At 37.0% G+C, this 18575-nt stretch overlaps 2 protein-coding genes across 4 annotated transcripts; one reads left to right on the forward strand and one right to left on the reverse strand.

Annotated features, from left to right (window-relative positions):
- Positions 1–51: 51 nt before the first annotated feature.
- Positions 52–7243, forward strand: LOC127813266 (uncharacterized). 2 transcript variants are annotated; one of them, XM_052354156.1, is made up of 3 exons: positions 52–247; positions 1892–2013; positions 6527–7243. In XM_052354156.1, the coding sequence occupies exon 3, from the start codon at positions 6600–6602 to the stop codon at positions 7023–7025; it is 426 nt and encodes a 141-aa protein (XP_052210116.1). In that variant the 5' UTR covers positions 52–247; positions 1892–2013; positions 6527–6599; the 3' UTR covers positions 7026–7243. The 2 variants fall into 2 exon arrangements, with proteins under 2 accessions (XP_052210116.1, XP_052210115.1); XM_052354155.1 differs by lacking the exon at positions 1892–2013 and having other exon boundaries at positions 55–247.
- Positions 7244–8231: 988 nt separating this feature from the next.
- Positions 8232–11546, reverse strand: LOC127813265 (transcription factor MYC2-like). Of its 2 annotated transcripts, XR_008026097.1 has the most exons (3): positions 9455–11546; positions 8950–9177; positions 8232–8598 (listed from the first exon to the last, which is right to left on the reverse strand). XR_008026097.1 is itself a non-coding variant. In XM_052354154.1 (2 exons), the coding sequence occupies exon 1, from the start codon at positions 11348–11350 to the stop codon at positions 9491–9493; it is 1860 nt and encodes a 619-aa protein (XP_052210114.1). In that variant the 5' UTR covers positions 11351–11546; the 3' UTR covers positions 8810–9177; positions 9455–9490. The 2 variants fall into 2 exon arrangements, 1 of the variants encoding a protein (XP_052210114.1); XM_052354154.1 differs by lacking the exon at positions 8232–8598 and having other exon boundaries at positions 8810–9177.
- Between the last annotated feature and the right edge of the window lie 7029 nt (positions 11547–18575).

Here is an 18575-nt window from a genome sequence, read left to right on the forward strand (position 1 = left end):
AGGTGGTTCAAGGACCGACAGCTCGGGCTCCAGCGGTTCGTTGGAATTTGGAAACACGAACGACGCGCTCTCGCTTCCATTGCCCCCAAATTTTTCTGCCGCATGCCTCTCCTTCTACTTTCCCCCTGAATCTCATCTCCTTGTTCCCCTCTTTTAGGGTTTCCCTTCTCTCTTTCATCTCGTGCGAAGATCAATTACGCAAACGCATCTTCCCTCTAACGGTCGCACGTTTTTAATGCGAAGAAAGGTACTCTTTTCTTGTAAATCATTCTTAACGTAGTAGATTTTATTGTTTTACAAACATCATCTACTTCACGTATGTTTCTGGTTCAATTTGATGCGATTCTTTTCCCTTTTCGTGTATCTGCTTGTCTTCGATCAATTTCGTTTGTTAGGCATTGTCTATATGGAATTGTAATAATTGCTGGAATAAGTAGGTTACGACTATAAATCTAAACGCCGACTGTTGATTCTTGGTACTTAAAATGGATTTGGTTGCCATTATCCATCTAAATGTGATTTAACATGGCGTTCAATGTTTCAAGTATTGTGTGATTTGGGGCGTCTATGTAAAATGTGGCGATTAATTTTCTTTTCTTTTCTTTTTTCTCGTTGATTACTCACTAAAACCAGCGGGTTGGTTTGAGGTTCTGAAAATTTTTTGAGGTGTAAAAACCTTAATATATATTTAACGGCTTTAAACTCCTTCAGATGTCTTTATCTTTGATAGTTCTTGCTGGATTAATTGTATGGGATGATAAAGGTGAATAATTTTTGCATGTAGAAAATAGTCAGAACGTTCTCATCAAATTCCCACGAATTTTATTCCATCAAAAAGAAAAAGTAACAAAGAAGACAAGGAACAAGAACATATCAAGCATATGCTTTCTCTATGTACTGATAAATTGCTTGTGGACTCAACGAGGAACAATAGCCATTACCCTTCCACTCATCCCCACCCCCAAATTAGAGATTTTTATCTTGTCCCCTGTACATTGTTCTTGCTTCTGGGCATGAATGTTGGTTTAGTTGTGTTGCTTTACTTGGGGCCTTATTATGTTTTTAGTGAGAAGTTGTGATATCTTTACTTATCATATCAATTAAAATGTTTTTATCTACCTCTTGTTCGAATTTGACTCCCCTACGCCTCCTTAAATTTATGGATTACTTGTTTCTTTTTCATGCTTTAGCTAAGATAATCGAAATGATCGACTTTATGCATTTAAGGGCTTGTTTTTTTACTGATTTTTTCCCATATCAAGAATGAGTTAAGTTAAATTTCACGTGTCTTATCTGCATCTTTCTTATTTCAAATTTCGGAGTTTATATCTCGATTAATATCCCTAGTTGTTCTTATAAGTACAAGGCCTTGCTCAGTTACTCTCTCCCAAAGTTTTATAATGTAGCTCATTAATTTGATTCCTTTATAATTTTCACAGCTTTAAAAATCATCTTTTTCATTTTTTTTTTTGGATAGGATCATCTTTATTCTTATTAATTAGCACAAAAGTGCTCTTTATCCACTCATCCAACATCTTTTTTAATTTTAGATTCACTTTAAATATTTTTTGTTAACCAAAAAATATCATTTTCTCTAGAGATGGCAAAATGACCTGCCCTCGTCGAGATGCGCCCTAATTGGGGAGGGATCAACAAGCATTGACCGAGTCCAAGAGAGGATTTGGGATTTCTCAATTAAATTATAATCTAGGATGGGGTAGGAATGGTATTTAGCTGTCCTGCCTCACTCTGATCCAATTGCATCACGATGTATATAAAATATATATGCATTATACTTAATTAAATATATATTTAAATAAAGTTGTTTGTTTTTAACTATTAATCTTAGCCAATTAAGTCCACAACTAACCCATGTAAGCTACCCAATCAGAAAAATCAGGGGGTTTCTTTTCAAGTCTTCAACTGTTCATCGTTCATTCGTAACCATCATCATTGGCTGTGACCGTCATCCTCATCAGTTTGCTGGGCCACCATAGCTGTCAACTATTTAAGGTAAATCAAAAGTTTTACCCTTTATTTTTCTGTCAATCTGCTACTTCCTGTATCTGGCTGAGCCGCTCGACATTTCTTATGGTCCTCTCTTCTTTTTATCGATGCATTTCTTCTTCATCTTCAAGCATATCCACAAATATAACCTTATGATTTCTGAGTTTTCCTCATTAGGGTTTCTTCTTTTCATATTTATGGGTATATGTATCTGGGATTTCCTCATTAGGGCTTTCCTCAAGTTTTCCCATTTATTCGCATATGTATTTATCTGCAGTGGCTCAAATAGCATACTGTTTAGAAGATCCTTCATGATCTGCTGTGCCTTCCTTTTAAATTGAGTTCTCGTGCTCATTTTTGCATTTCGTTCATATTTTCATATGAGATGGCTTTGGGTTTAACCTTGTGGTCATGTTCCCTGATGGGGTAGAATTTGGGAGGAATATTTGTGCCTCACTGAGGATCAGTGCTGTGGCCCCATTGCCATCCCTAATTTTCTCCCAAGTATTTCCATGTTTCTATCAGGATATAATCTGACCCAACTGCTTACTAGTTTTTATCTTTTTCAATGCTTGCTTTATTTTTTTTGAACATATATGTATATAAAACATGTAATTCTTATCCTTCTCAAAAGTTATTATTTATTAAGATGTTTCAATATAACACTTGTTTATCTCCATGTTTAGTGAATAACTTTGAGAAATACTCCTTTCATCTCTCTTTGATTGCCCTCATAGTAATTTTAAATCACACCCTACAATGATCTACTTTTCTTTAGGCATTTCTTATACCAAGCACACTAAATCTTTCCAAATTTTTTCCTTTATCTTCTCTCCTAACCCAACTTGCATTGCATATGTACTAATAATATTCATAATTTCATCTCCTAGAACTACTTTAGCTACAATAATCTCAACTCCTATTCTCTTCACATCTAATATCCCTTCCTTGAAAAGTCTTATCCATAATAACTCCCGCTTCATTCTTTTCCTGATCATTCTTCAAATACCACAGATTATATCTAGATTCTATTAACATTTTAGCCTCCTCTCCAACCCATCTCGTCTATTGGAAGGAAAATAATACTAATTTTTCTCCTAACCATCACAACCACCACTTCCATAGATTCTCCTATCAAAGTCCCAATATTTCTTGATCCATTCTGAATCTATGATCTTGGACTAATTTCTTTATCTCATGGATTCATGAAAATGCTAGGACCCTTACATATTTAACAATACATCCAGGTGTCAATGCAGTAGCTCTATCTCATTTTTCACTCTACATGAGCAGAGCAGTGCCTGTATGAAGGTTACACCCAAACAATTTGTCATTTGTCTAGAATTCATATTGTTTGATCCAATGAATTTTATGCTGATTGTGGCTTCCTAACACAACCCTTCTTCCAATCCTGGCTGTAAATAGGAATTCACATGCAGTGTTTACCAACCCCTACACCTCTAAATCTTCCCAAATTTGTCTTTATCTCTTCTCATAATCCAAATTGTGGTGCATATGAAATAATAGTATTCATAGTCTCTTGTCCTAGAACACGTTTAGCTACAATAATCCTATCTCCTATCCTTGTCATATCCACTCTCTCATCCTTTAAAGTCCTAGAACAAGTTTAGCTACAATAATCCTATCTCCTATCCTTGTCATATCTTCACTACATTCCTTGCGTTATCCTTCCCTAAATACCAAAGTTGCAATCTAGAGTTCATCAACACTTTAGCCTTCTCTCAGACCTATCTAATCTCTTGGAGGCACATAATATATTTCGGTGCTGTTGGGATGTTAGATACAATCTTCATCCTTTCAGCTAAAGCAAAAGGAGGGGAGGGAGGGCTAAAATTACCTACTGCAATATTTTTGTTTCTCATAAATAACTATTCCAATTGAATCCAATGGAGGGAAAAAAAACCAAAAAGTGAGGAATTATTTTTTATCCTAGTGCCTTTGATCACCTTAGAATACTTGCTGAAAAGGGCCATGCTCCGAAGGATACTGGCCAGCATATAAATCATCGACTGCAAGTTGCTTATGGTGGAAGAGTTTTTATTCTGCCCATCTGTATAGCTGTATGTCATGGACCTTCTATAAGCTTTTGATAATTTGCTTGTTTATACATGGATAGATGTGTATATTTACACATTGAAATGGTATAATATGTATGTTAAATTCTTAACCACTATCTCATCTAAAAGCTTAAGCTAGTAGATATATAGAGGGTTAATTTATTTTTTATATCATTTTTACTCTCAACATACCCTTTCACATGTGGCCAGATTTCACTAAATAACTGATTCAAACACATGCAACTATTTAAATGCTGGGTAAGTGGTGAGATTTGAACCCAAGACCTTTGTCTGCTTTGATACCATGCTAAATTGTTAACCACCTTATCATCTAAAAGCTTAAGATGGTAGATATATAGAGGGTTGACTTATTTTTTTCTATTATATTTACTCTCAACAATATATAAGTAATCTACCAATCAATTATAAGAATCAATGCATTATATGATTTGTGTTGCAGCTGATACCTATAGATGTCATCATAAGTACTCTATTAATCCTAATAATCATACTAGCAACAAATCATGTTGATGCATATAGTTATACCTTTTTAAGTTTGAGGAAGGCATATTGCATTTCCATTTAGCACATTTCATTGTAACAAATGTAACCTTCAGAATACTTGCTATCAAGAAAATTTAAGTGGCCTCACCGTTGACTCCTCATGCATTGGATGACCATATTCTAGGGGGTGATGAAAGTAGTTGCTAAGGACGTTTCTTGCTTACTGTCTAAACTAGGTAAGCTCATTCGTGCTATGTCCTTTTAAGGGTTATTGTTCGTAGGTTTTTGTCATAGTTTGACCTTGAGTTCTTCGGTTTCTAGTCTCTTGCATTATAAGAAGCTTCAATTCTATTAAAATTCTCCACTGACTGATATAAGAATATACTACTCCACTCTGTCATTGATGTTCTCTAAGTCCACTTCTTTGTTGTTACCCTCAGTTAGACCATCTGCAATTTTGACCTCTTTAGATTTCATCCAGCATCATCAATCATATTACAAGGGTCTTCTTTGTTGCCTATTGTTACCTATGATACATGGACATGCTTATGGGTATCTAATGGGGTATCTGTCAGAATTGTCAATTTCATGACTTTTAGGATATGGGGATATATATCTGAATATAGGACACAGGTACAGGCATATGGCATGGAGAACAATAAATCTTACTACTGTACCCCTACCCTTACAAATCTTTGATTTTTAGTTCTATAACTAAAAATTAAGATTGTGGACTAATTAGAATCCATAATTGGTATATATATATATAATTGATAACTATATGTGTATATGTGTGTGTGTGTGTGTGTAAATTTAAAAATGAATTCATTTTATATTTGAAATTTAAATTGTATTGAATTTATATTTTTCTAAAAATTTATAAAAGTTACATGTTTTCTCATCTAATCAATAGAAAGGATATATATTCTATTTGGCCTATCTGCCTTTGAGAGCCCAAAATAAAAACCCATTCTGTCAGCAAATAAGGCGGCCTACCCTCCCACTTATTTCTCCCTTATTCCCGTGAGTTCATGACATTAGAGATTACTTCAGTTAGGTTTTTGAGAAACAGAGTAAAGGCAGCGGCGGTCAGAAGCTCGCTGAGAAGGCCTCGCAAGCCCAAAGTAGTCTCTAAGAAGCATTGACAGATGCGTTTGTCTAGAGTGAAGATCTTGTTGGGAGCAGGACAGTTGTGATTTGAGTCAACCAGGTAACTATGGTTCGGCAAAAGCTAGATAGCATTTTTTCTTTGAGATAAGATGGACTGAGCCATGTCGGATGGGAGATATGCTCTCCAACCGGTATTCTGTACTAGTACCGGTGTCATGTCGTGTTGACACTAGTACAATGCATAAAAATGCTGAGTCCATTTGACATAGGTTGTTTTATTAAAGGCTAGCATCTTCTGCAACTTCACCCCCTTGGATTGGATCCAACAACACAAAAGAATTCATCACCAGAAAGTATCCTGAAATCATCTATGAATCTACAATATGACCCTGGTTTAAGAAGGGAAAATAGTTACTGTATTAATAGAAAATTTCCTTTGTTTTTATTTTTTTTCCATGCTATGAAAGTTCATTATCTTATTCTATATATTAGGGTTGTGTGTAATGTGAGTTGCACAATTTGCGCCTAATCTTGATTGGAAACTCATCTTCTGACTGTGTTGCTTATCATCCCTTATAGATTAGCAATTTAGCATTTGGATAATCATGATTGTGTTTCAGGGTGGGCTTATAAGAAACAGATGTAGTTTTTTGGGCTAACTTATGAAGTGGCATTGCTTTCACCCAAATTTGTGGTTTAGCCATTGTATATGATGTAGTTGATTCTAACAGTTTTGTAAGAAGCATTATGTTTTTCCTACCGTAGAAACATAATTCTGTTGAAATTGTCAATTATAGCCCATTTTCTCTTGAAAATTTTTCATGCAGGTGCTGCAGCCCTTATTTGGATAGGATAATGGGTGTAATGTGAAAGTCTCTTGGAAGGAAAAATAGTTTTACAATGGAGCCTTCTGATCAGAGAGAGCAAATGAAAAGCAATAGTGATCTTATGACCCGCCGTTTAAAGAACCGAGAACGCCAACGTAGATACAGGGCCCGGAAGCGTCTTGAAGCCGACATGAAGAAGGGAAGTACTTTAACCAACGCAAGTCCACTGCAGGTAGAGATGCAAGGAAGCGGGGTTGTTGGGAATCATGTTAGCACTGTTCATTGCAAAAGAAATTGGAAGAAAGATGCCAGAAGTGCCCATGCAGCCATGTCTCGTGTTTCGACCTCGACCAATGAATGTCTAGGTGAAGCGGAAGCAAAGCCACTGGTACAAAGTGAAATTCCATCGGTCAACTTCATCGTCCAAAATGGCAGTGAGAGAAGTGTTACGCCTGGCCGAAGACATTGGAAAGCCGAGGCAAGAAATAAGAAAAGTTGAAAGTGAAAGTGTTTAAGAGTTCTTTCCCTTGTTATGATAAATGTTTATGGATGTTTTACAAATGGGAACTACACAACTAATTTCGGAGGAAATGTCCAAAATAGTAATCACCTTGTAAGATATCATGTATTGTTAACTCTCTGGTGCCCTCTGTAAGAGTGCCTTGGTTTTCCCTCACTTTGTGGATGCTTGAATATGAGCCCATATACTTGCAGATCCCTAAGGTCACATCTTAACCGAATCTAAGGTTTCAAGTTTAAGTGTAGTGTTCAACGATTATTTGATTGCGTTGTCTGTCAACAGTTTAGAGTCTACAGGTCTAAGGGTTGGGGTCTTTAATAGTTGGAGAGTTGATGATGTAACTTGATGTGTGTCATCAATCTGCATTGGGTTAGAAGCCAACATATTATATCCTTAATTGCTTATATTTTTCCGTCTTACCAAACAATATAGAGAAAATCAAAGGTGGTAAATGGGTAATCTTTATTTCGTGCATTCATCCATCGCACATCATAAGAGACATCGTATGTATTTGCCTCGAAGAAGTAAGAATAGTAATACTATTAATATTGTCATTTATAGACATTGGGCATGAGATATGAGGACTTAATAATAAATAATATTATCATTAATAAAGATGATTGAAAATTTTGAATTCATCTAACAAACAAATTCGCACTTTACTGGATGCTTGTTTAAAAATATAAACATTTGGGAAAGCTTTTGGAGGAGGAGTTGGAGGGAAGATGAGATGAAGGGGTAGTATTTGGCTAAACTAAATGCACACGTAAAACGTGGGTTGCCACTCACCACCCTATCATCCATCATTGTCCGTTATGATGTCCATTTCCACTCAACCTTTCTTTTCTGCGACATCGTTTTGCCCAGATTTAAAGCATAAATGTACAAGAATAATACCTACCATATTGGGAGAAGCTGGTCTCAATTCTTTTATGGTATTTCCACCACCAACTACCGAAAACAACACATCCGACAATATCTAGGAACGAATTTTGCTCACCAGTCGCTTTAAAGCGGCAATTAGTGAATGTTTAGTACCTATTTATTTGTGAAAAATTAATATAATTTTTTAAAAAATATATCTACAGAAATAAAAAATAAAATTATACATTATGCTCAAAAAGTTTTTTTTTTTTTCCTAAATTGGATAATAGAAAATAAATTTATTATTTTTTTAAATTATACTAAATTTTAGAAAATATCTTAAACATGTTCTCTACTCTTTTTCTTTATAAACTTTTCATTGTTTTTAATTTATTTATTAGAAAAAACACGCTTTTCTAATTTGGCCCCCACTTCAAATTCTGTCGACAACAATATTTTCTTTCTGTTTCCTTTTCTTTTTTTTTTTTTCCCAAATTCACAACCATCATCTTCTTTGCACATTCATGATCACCGTGACTATCAAAACATTGGAACCTTATCTGTAACATGTCCTCTCCTTTGAAGTTGATCAGTAAAACCTCATTGCTTTGTGTCTGATCTGTCCTCTCCTTTGAAGTTGATAGTTAGAATTTCATCGTTGTCGTTCGAAATTCTTCTCTTCTCTTATCTGAAAAGACGGTGGTTGTGATTCTCAAATAAAAAATAACGCGATTTTAAACATATTCTCTCATCTTTTGAATTCTAAAACTAGTTTAATATTTGACAGAATTTTTTATTTTTCTTTAATTTTCTATAAAAATAAAACATGAAAACGGAGATGAAAAATAGAAAATATTCTCTATAAGTAAACAGACTAAATTTTCCTATTTTTCTAATTGAAGAAAAAGAGTTTGATCTACAAAACAGAAGATGGTTTATGGGCATTTTAGTTCCCTAAAACGAGGATCGTTGTTGTACATAGTTTTATTATTTGCAAATGAATAACTGTGACAAAAAGACATACGAAACCAAACCAAACCTTTTTGGCTGCTTTTAGGTTTGATGACAATCTTCCACCCTAAAACCAGTTCTGAGACTTGAAAAGAAGAGAAATGGATCAAACACCCGGGACTATTTTCAAGATGGTGCCTTTGACATGCAGATTTCGCAGATAGTTCCATGCATGTGTACAAGAAGAAAGAAGATGGCACTTCCATTGATGTTTACCCTCTTTCTTAGCCAACCATGTTTGTGCATCTCCCTCCAGCTTCAAAATTCAGAATCAAAAGGGTTAGCTAGATTTCCCCAAATCATCAATGAAACACATAATAAAAGCCAAAGTCCAAGCAGATCATACAAATTAACTGATAAGAGCAAGAATCCTAGAATTCAGTGGCTTAAAGTTTATATACATTGTAAGTAGACAATAGATAGAAAACAAAACTAGGAAAAAAACTGAACTCATTCAGCTTTTTTCATATTGAGAGATATCCTCAAGGTTTTCAACCCTTGCTAGAAAAATAAGTATGTTACAGAGAGCTCACAATTGAAAACAGGGCATCTCACAGATTCAAGTCTTATCAGGTATCGGCAAGATGGGACAACAAGACCAGCCGGAGCTGTTCCTGCGTGTAGAACCGACTCCCCATCCTCACAGTCGCCTGTTGGATCATCAAATCATTCATTACTGAAACGCTAGCATGCTGCACATCAAGATCCAGCTCCTTGAGCGTCGCCATTAACCTCGCAGCCGGGTGGTTCTTCTTGCTGCACTGCATTCGGATCATCACTTCCCACCCAATTATCTTCACATCAATTTCCGCATCTATCAAACTGTCTTGATGGTGGCTTGGATGCTTCGGGTCCGGATCGAGCCGAGGCGGTGGGCATGGATTTCTTGACTCTTTGGCAGCCATTTCTTTCTTCAGACGCTCAATCTGGCTGCTCATCTCCTCTTTATCGGACTCTGCCGCTTGAACCTTGGATTTCAGCTCGTTGATGTAGGAAATGGCGTCTCCAAGGAGGGAAGCTTTGTCCATTTTGGAGACGTTTGGGACCACTGCTCTGAGAGCATAGAATCTCTGGTTAAGCTTCTCTCTTCTCTGCCTCTCAGCCTCCACATGATTCAATGGCTCTTCTCTTCCATTCGCCGGCTTTCTGCCCCGCTTTCGCTGCCTTTTCTCAGGGTCAACCACTCTCCTGCAGTCGGCGTCCCGAGCCGCCGACCCCATAAGGTCGGCCTGATTCGACTCTTCCCCGGTGGCCGTCGAACACGGCAATACCACGCCGGAACTAAACGAAAGTATTCCCTCTTCAATTGTGCTCTGCGAAGTCGACGCCCTCTTCTTCTTCTTCTCCTCCGCAATTCCAAAATGGGATTGATTCGAACTCCTCTTGCTTTCCCCAAAATTCAATATCTCACCGGACTCGGGCTTGCACAGGCGTGAATTCCCGTTGCCGGTGCTACTTCCCTCGTTAACGAATTCAGCGAAATTCAACTCTCTGGTGTATGTGCTCTGGGAATGCCCTTGGCTCTCTTGGTGAATAACAGGCGGATTTTCAAATGTGATTTGCTTTGCAGTGTTCACTGAGTCCCGGATTTCGGCCGAGGAAGGGTCGGTTATGTAGAGCGCCGACGGGTCGTTCTCGCTGTGGTCGGTCTGCATCGACCACGAAGCCGATTCGATGCCGTTGAAATTGAAGAGAACTCGGACCTTATTCATGAGATCAGAGCTCTGGAAAATGAGTTCAGAAGAACCTAACTCGACGACGCCATTGACGGAGGGGATGCAGACCATGGTCTGGATACCAAAAACCTGGCCCTGACGGGCTCGCTCGTAAGGCGAGCCGGCGAGGCTGTCGGCTCCGGCTAGCCAAATTGGGGTCGAATTGAAGAAGGCCTGGCCGGGGAGGCCACCGCCATTTGGAAACGACTGAGTCATGGAAACAAGAAAGAACCACTCGGTGTCGGTGACTTCCTCGTCGACTGTGTCGTCGGCCGACGGCGAGGAGTCGGAGATCAGAGAATTGAGCTCGCGGAGGACCTTCTTCCGGTGCTCCTGCTCCGACGGCGACGTCGTCATCTTTCGCTTAGCCTTGTCCTCCTCGCCTTTGTAGTACCCGTCGCCCCAGCCGAGGATCGAGCCGCCGGCGTGATCGACGGACGATTGCCAGAATATGGCGTAAGTCCAACTCTCCCGAGCACCCTCGATCAGGGCCTGGAGCTGTTGCTGAAGGCTCTCCTGGTTGAACACGGCGACCGGCTGCGGCGGCAGGGATTGGTGATGGATCGCCTTGGATGGCTCCGCAGCCGCCGCCGTGGTGGAGGATGAGGGTGGCGGCCAAAACGACGGCAGATCGGAGGCCATGAACGCCTCCATCATCATTGAGGCATTCTCGTCGGCCCATAGATTCATTGTCGCCAAGCGGTAGTCCGTCATTCCATACAAAGGAGAAAGTCCGTGACCGGAGGTTCTTAATTAAGACGAAGCGGAGAGGGGTAGCAGCAGGCGGAGACGAATGGTGTTTCAAATATGAAAATGGTGGCTGTGGCTGTGGAGGTCGAGAATTTGGATTTCATTTGGATTTGGGATTTATTTGGAGTGCATTTCAGCTGAATGTTCAGTTGGTTCGCAGGGCAGCCAATTTCCACGAAGGCCTCGCCGATTTAATCGGCTGCGCCTATTTATGAAGAGCCAGCGCACTGGAGCGAGTGAGGATGCTAACTTGAGCTTTTGCAAGTAGTGGTGAGTTATTCACACGTGACAGCTTGTGATTTGTCGTCATGCAACAGTTCTTCTGACGTTTGCTGCACTTTCTTTTTTTTTCTTTCTCTTCTCCATTTTTTTCCCAGAAAATCTTAAAGCCTTCTGTTCTTTCTTGTTTATATCTTAGCTTGGACCTCTGCCAGTAACCTGGGACTTGCCTCAATGAGAGCTCGCCGGATCAATTATTGGGTACCAATCAGCTTTCCCGAATATCACCTTGCACTTCTACCTTCTAGATTCCAATCACGTCCAAGTTTAGAAAATTAGTTAATTGGCTGCTTTACACATGGCCTAATTTCTAAATAAATATTCAATCTTTGATCCATTTTTTAATTTGTGAATATATTTTTTTTTATTTTTATCCAATTCTATTATTATTTTTTGTAAGTTGTTTCAAATCTATAATATTGTTACCATCACTTTGGATTATTAAGTGGCAATCAATATAATTCCACATGTATAAATAACAATTGTGGTTGATTAGTTGGTTTGAACTAAGCCATTAGAGTGAATTAGAAACTAAGTTCCTCTTTAATAGTTTGAAGATAATGGTATAAATTGATGGACACCAATGCTATTATAGACTTGAATCAACCTACAAAAGTATTGATGGGACATGCAACCATAGTATTGTAGATATTTATTTAGTAATTAGCCCCTTTACAATTTAAGAATTTTTAGTCTAATAATTCGATTCTTTCTTTGTTGCCAATCGTAGGTTACCATAAACATATTTGCATTTATTTATCCATTTGCTATTAAGATGGAGGAGGGATTTGAGTGCAAGAAAATCAAAGCTTTAGAATGAGCCTCTGTACCTTTTTCCCTGTCTGCAGTGCAGTCTGGCCTTTGCAATCTATCCCACCGGTTATGCAAGCATGGGCGACATGGTCAACCAACCTTCCCCATTCGCGAAGGCCAATAACGAACTCCTTGTTCACAAGCGAAGGGAGGGCGGGGGATCATGGTTAGCAGTCGTGGTCACCTGGGATCATAGTGAGCGATCATATTCTTATGGCCTTTGTGGGTCCCAGTCAATGTGTACCACTTCCCTAGTAATCGAAGGTGTCGCACTTATCTTGTAGAGCATTTAGATAACAATTGGGGTGGAGCCTAGTTCTTGTGTTTTCTTGCCTTCTAGTGTGACATGCAGTGGCAGAGCTAGGAGAGGGGCAATTTTTTTTTTTTTTTTTTTATGTAGTATTTTATTATATTTTTAATTAAGTAATTACTGTGTCATAACTAAAAGTTCTTTAAAAGACCACAAAAATTCAAAAGCCTAAAATGACTTTTTGGGCTTTAAGGTGTAAATTTCTCTGAAAAAGGGAGGATTCGGAACAACAAACAAACTGAGATCCATTTATGAGAATATTAATCCTAACAGGTTCAAAAATATCAAGATAGACGTTATCTACGAGAATCATAATCTTGGACTACTTAAAATTACTCTATACTCCTTTATAAATAAGCATACACTTATTTCAAAAAGTATACTTCTCTAAGACTTATTTTAATACAGTTTTCATCATCTTTAGTGTCTGACTTAAATATCGGAGTATTTGTATAATACCCGAGATTTTTTTTAAACTCAAATGCTTGAGGAAATAAGATATTTTAAAGGGTTATGAAAGTCTTGAGATAAAAGTTCAATTTCTAAGACATGGGCAAAATTATAATTATTGAAGTTTAGGTAAAAGTGTAATTTATCAAAACCCTTTCTTCAGGGACGTAAAGGCAATTTTAGGGTGGCCCAGGGACCAAGTCGTAAGGAGTCTAAGTGCAAATACTCAAAAAATTCACACCAATGTGTAATTCTTGAAACATCGTAACTAGGTCATTGGAGTAACGAACTGAACCAATTAACTATTGGAAGTATAACGAGGTTGCAGATATGAGTTTACATTCCAATACAACTTTAGATCATTTTGGATTTCAAATAACATTCCATTTTAACTTTGGATCACTTTGGATTCCAAATCTTATCTTTAGGGTCATGTGACAAGCCACCATTAGCCACTTGAAGATAAGGATAAGGCTTCATAATGACCCCCTAAGGTGGCGGATAAGACTTCATGATGACCCCATGGGGTAGCAGATAAGGTTTCATAATGACCCTTTGAGGTGGCGATACGTGATTGGCTAAAAAAACTTATAAATAGGCTATGGGTAGATTTGAACTCAAGCATTTCATTATAGCTTTTGATCAAATTGAGATCCATTTGAAAAGATTGATTGTGGAAAATTTTAGAAGATTTGAAATGATTGGAATATCTTAGAAAATTTAGAAAAGATTTGAAATGATTAAGAAATATTATAATATAATATAACATACTTGGTGGCCAAGTTTCAAGGCCTATAAATAGGAGGCACCATTTGGAGAAGTTGGAAAAGGAATGGAGAAATGAGAAAGATTGAATATTGAATTCCTTAAATATATACGATGGCCAGGGTACTTTGAGACTCAGATTTGAGAACCGTTAGAAGCCTAGCACGAGAATCAAGGTTAGGCACGAGATTTGAGGTGTTTTGAGTTTTGTTCAAGGTGAGTGTTCCTACCTAAAAGTTGGTTTATTGAGAATGTTGTTTTTTTTTTTTTGGAAAATTTATACGTGATATGTTTTGCATAAGTTGAGCATGATTTTCACAAAGGTTGCCAAATTATATGCAATTTATGTACATTTTGTCATGTTTTTATGAAATTAAGTTATGGCCTTTCATGTTATATGTTTACAAGCAAGTTTCGGGACTGGAGTTTAGTAGCTATGCACGAAGGTTCTTACCCCCCACAAGTTGGTAGAATCCTTCATGTCTTTTCATGATGCAAGTTCAAGTTATCTCATGTTTTTATGAAATCAAGTTATGGTCTTTCATGTCTGTTTATTCATGTCTATGCATCATTCATTCATGAAATTTATTTTAACCCTCATTTAGAAGATTCATTTTCTAATTTGGACTTTTGTCCCTGAAATATTCACGTTCCAGGTGAATCGAGCTATACGAAGGGAAAAGGAATGGCCAAAGCGTAGTTTAGTTTCAATTCATGAATTTTCCTAAGTCTGAAGTAGTTTTATTTACTATTTCACCTATCGAATATTGTAATACATTGGCTGTTGAGAATAATAATGCATAATCGTGTTTGAATAAATTATGATATCTTTCAAGTTTCGATTCTAGCTTCCGCAAGTGTTTAAGTTATCATTCCTTAAATTATCATATGGAATGTTGGATGTATATGGGGATTTTATATTGAGGAAATCATTTGTGATGAAAGGAAAAAAAAAAAAAAAAACCAGCATAATGACACGCCTTTGGAAGGACGGGGTGTTATAGTTTGAGTGTGGACATTTTCGTGCCCGTTGACTATTTCTTTCCTTACAGAGTCATGCAGCAAAACAACGACATTTCTCGTTATCGATGTTGAGAATTGGTTGACCATAATTCGTTGGCCCACATTGAGGAAATGAACACAAGAGGGAAGAAGAGAAGGCACACCAAGGAATGTTGTGTGATTCGATCTACGTTCCTTCATCCGGTTGGCCCCTGCAAGTACTCCTACGTTCAAGTAAAGTACTCCTACGTTCAAGTAAGTAAGGGAGTAAGGAAAAGCTATGTATTAGTAGGCTAGCAAGGAAAGCATACCTTGGGTCTAGAAAGAGCTTACTGATATAGAAGGAGGAGATGTCCCTTCGAATGCATGTGTCGTCCATCTGCAGGTGATGAGATTGAATATCCGACGCCGGTGAAGGTACCCAGGTAGCGGCAAGGTGCTGGCGGGACTCTCATTAATGTGGATGGGATCCGCCATTAATGAGGATGGGATATGAGGCGGGCGCGCGGATATCCAAAAGAGGCTGCAATGATGTTGTTTGCAGGCTGATATAGGGTTAGGATGGGATTGGTATAGGCCAAGAAATAGGTTGAGAGGGTGGAGCCAGATTGGGCCTGGACGGCCTAACCAGAATAACACCTAGTCCATAACTGTTCTCTGGTTATTTCATGGCCTTCTTGTTATGCGAGCTGAATAGTTCGTCCAGCGAGTTGAAAGCATCTCTGAGAGCTCGCTTGGTTAGGTCAATGAGTTGGAACATCGCTGGGAGCTCGCTTGGTTCCCGCGGTCTGAACTCTGGCCTCAGCGAAGTGTGACCTTATTCTAGCGAACTCGGCCTTGGGCCTATTGGACTTCAAGAGATTGGGCCAGGCTTACTGGGTTAAGTTCAACCCATAAGAAGGGGTTCGGGAAATACCCGTAACACACGTCAAATAAATTTATTGTTATATCTCGACAATAACAATTGGCGTTGTCTATGGGAAAAGTCCAAAAAGCTTAAAAATACTACAATGGCTCTCACACAATCTCAAGTCGCAGGAAGTCTAATAAAATCAATTGAAAGAAAAGACATTGTACGAAAGAAGCAAGAAGTAGACAATGCGACAAGATTCTAAATTCGGGAGGTTGCAAACCCACAAATCGGTTATATAATGTACATGTATGTGATAATCTCATGCTACTTCATTTAATACTTGCCACTTTTTCCTTTTCCAATTTTTGTTTATACATATATGAATAAAAAAAATTGAAAAAAGCTAAGAGACATTATATATATATTATAAAGCTTCTCATGGAAGCTAGGGGGAAAAAGAATCTAAGAGGCATTATATATATATATATATTATAATTTACAAAGCATCTCATGGAAGCTGGGTGGAAGACAAAGTTGTTTGGGGCCATTATGTTGTATATTAAGGTAGCCTTTGTTAAAATGAGTAAAATAAAATTATATCAAGATAAGGTTGGAATGATTTTCAAATCAAGATATGTAATGGTTAAGATAAGCTTGGAAAGCATTCCAAAATTTTTATTAAATTGTTTGTTAAATTTTTTTGGAATGCACTAGAAGATATATGCGTAATTCTTTTCTTATCTGTAAGGTTTTAGAAATGCTTATCTAGAGGGAGGAAGAGATAAACATATTTGGAAAATACCAAATAAAAACTCTGTGACTTATTTTCCATGATGAAAAGAAATGAAGGGGATGAGTCAAAGAAAATGAGAGGTGTAGCCTTCAAAGTAGAAAATGAAGAAAAAAAAGTTACAAGATTGTGATGATGATGATGATTTTGCATTACTTGTTAAAAGATTTAGTAGATTTATGAAAAAGGGAAGATTTATTCATAATAAGAACTTCAAGAATGATAAAGAACAAAAGGAAGTTACTACTAATGAAATTCATTGCTATGAATTTAAAAGCTAGGTCACGTAAGGACCGAGTGGTTTTTATTGAAGAAGAGTGTTAGAAAAGGTAAGAAGAAAACTCTAGCCACATGGTGTGAAGATGATTCATCATCAAATGATGAATCTCAAGTGGAAGAAGTGGTCAATCTATATCTAATGGCCAAGGAGGAAGATAAGGTAACTTTCCACTCAACTTATTCAATTTTTAATTTTACTCTTGATGAATTGCATTATGTATTCAATGATTTGATGGATGAACTTGATAAAGTTTGTTTGAAAAATAATGTTTTGAAAAAGAAAATAAAATCTCAAGAAGAAGAAATTAATTTCTTGAAAGATGAAAAAGAATCTTGGATTAATGAAAAGAAGATTTTGATTGATGAAAAAGAAAGTCTTTCTAAACAAAATGAGGATTTGAAAGAGTCCTTAGAAAAGCTAGTAGAAGGAAAAAAGAAATTGGAAATTATTTTGGGAGCTCAAAGTAATTTTGGTGATAAACAATGATTAGGATTTGATCCTTTTCAAAACAAGGGAAATAAGACCACTTTTGTTAAACTTTTTTTTTTATCAAAAATCTATTTTAGAGAAATCATTTCATAAACCTTCTTTTCCAACATGCCTCTATTGTGGTAGGCATGATCACTTAATTAACAAATGTTTTATAAGAAACAACCCATATAGGTTCAAACAAATTTGAGTACCTAAAAAAGAGTTCTATGTTAACATGAATGAACCCAAGAAGATTTTGGTACCAAAGGGAGCAACAAGATTGCTTTTGTGGTAGGTTGCTCTAGTTTCAAGTCAATTGAGGAGCAAGTGATTCCTCAATAGTGGGTGCTCCAAGCACATGACCGGGGATGAGCGACTTTCAACAACATCATCTACAAGCATGAAGGTAATGTAGTCTATAAAGATAACTCCAAAGGTAAGATTCTTGGTGTTGGTTCTATTTGTTTTCTAAATTTTTGTATTAGAAAATGTTTTCTTGGTAGAAAGACTTAAGCATAACTTGATTAGTATAAGTCAATTGTGTGAAAAAAAATCATAAAGTATGTTTTGATGCAAATTCATGTGAAGTTTTGTGTCTAAAAATAAATAAAATAAAATAAATAGGTAATAGGATATGAAATGTTTACATTGTGTACTTGGACCTTTCTACATCAAGTATAGAAAATTGCCTAGTTGCCTCTATCACTCAAAATTCATGGTCATGGCATAATAGACTAGAACATGCTAGCATGAGTGTCATTAACAAACTATCTAAAAATGATCTTGTTAAAGGATTGCCTAAATTAAAATATGAAACTGATCATATTTGTGATGCATGTATGAAAGATAAACAAATAATTATATCATTTGATGAGATCAATGGAGATGTAAAAGATGAGAAAGATTCTCTAAGTTTACAAGGAGGTCCAATCACTCGAGCAAAGGCAAAGAAAATGAGAGACACTCAATGGGCTAATTGAAGACATTTGAGCCAAACAAGGCTTTACTGATGCATCTACCAATTGGAAGACAACAAGTGGAAGTCAAGCCTATGTTCATTTAATCAGCATGCTAGCCCATTAGAAGATGACACGTGGTAGCCAAGCTTATGTCCATGTGTAGCTGGCAAAAAAAAAAAATAGTTGTTTAATTTGTAATTTTAATTTGTTAAATTGT

This window comes from Diospyros lotus, chromosome 11 (genome assembly GCF_014633365.1).
Source record: "Diospyros lotus cultivar Yz01 chromosome 11, ASM1463336v1, whole genome shotgun sequence".
Taxonomy (NCBI): domain Eukaryota; kingdom Viridiplantae; phylum Streptophyta; class Magnoliopsida; order Ericales; family Ebenaceae; genus Diospyros; species Diospyros lotus.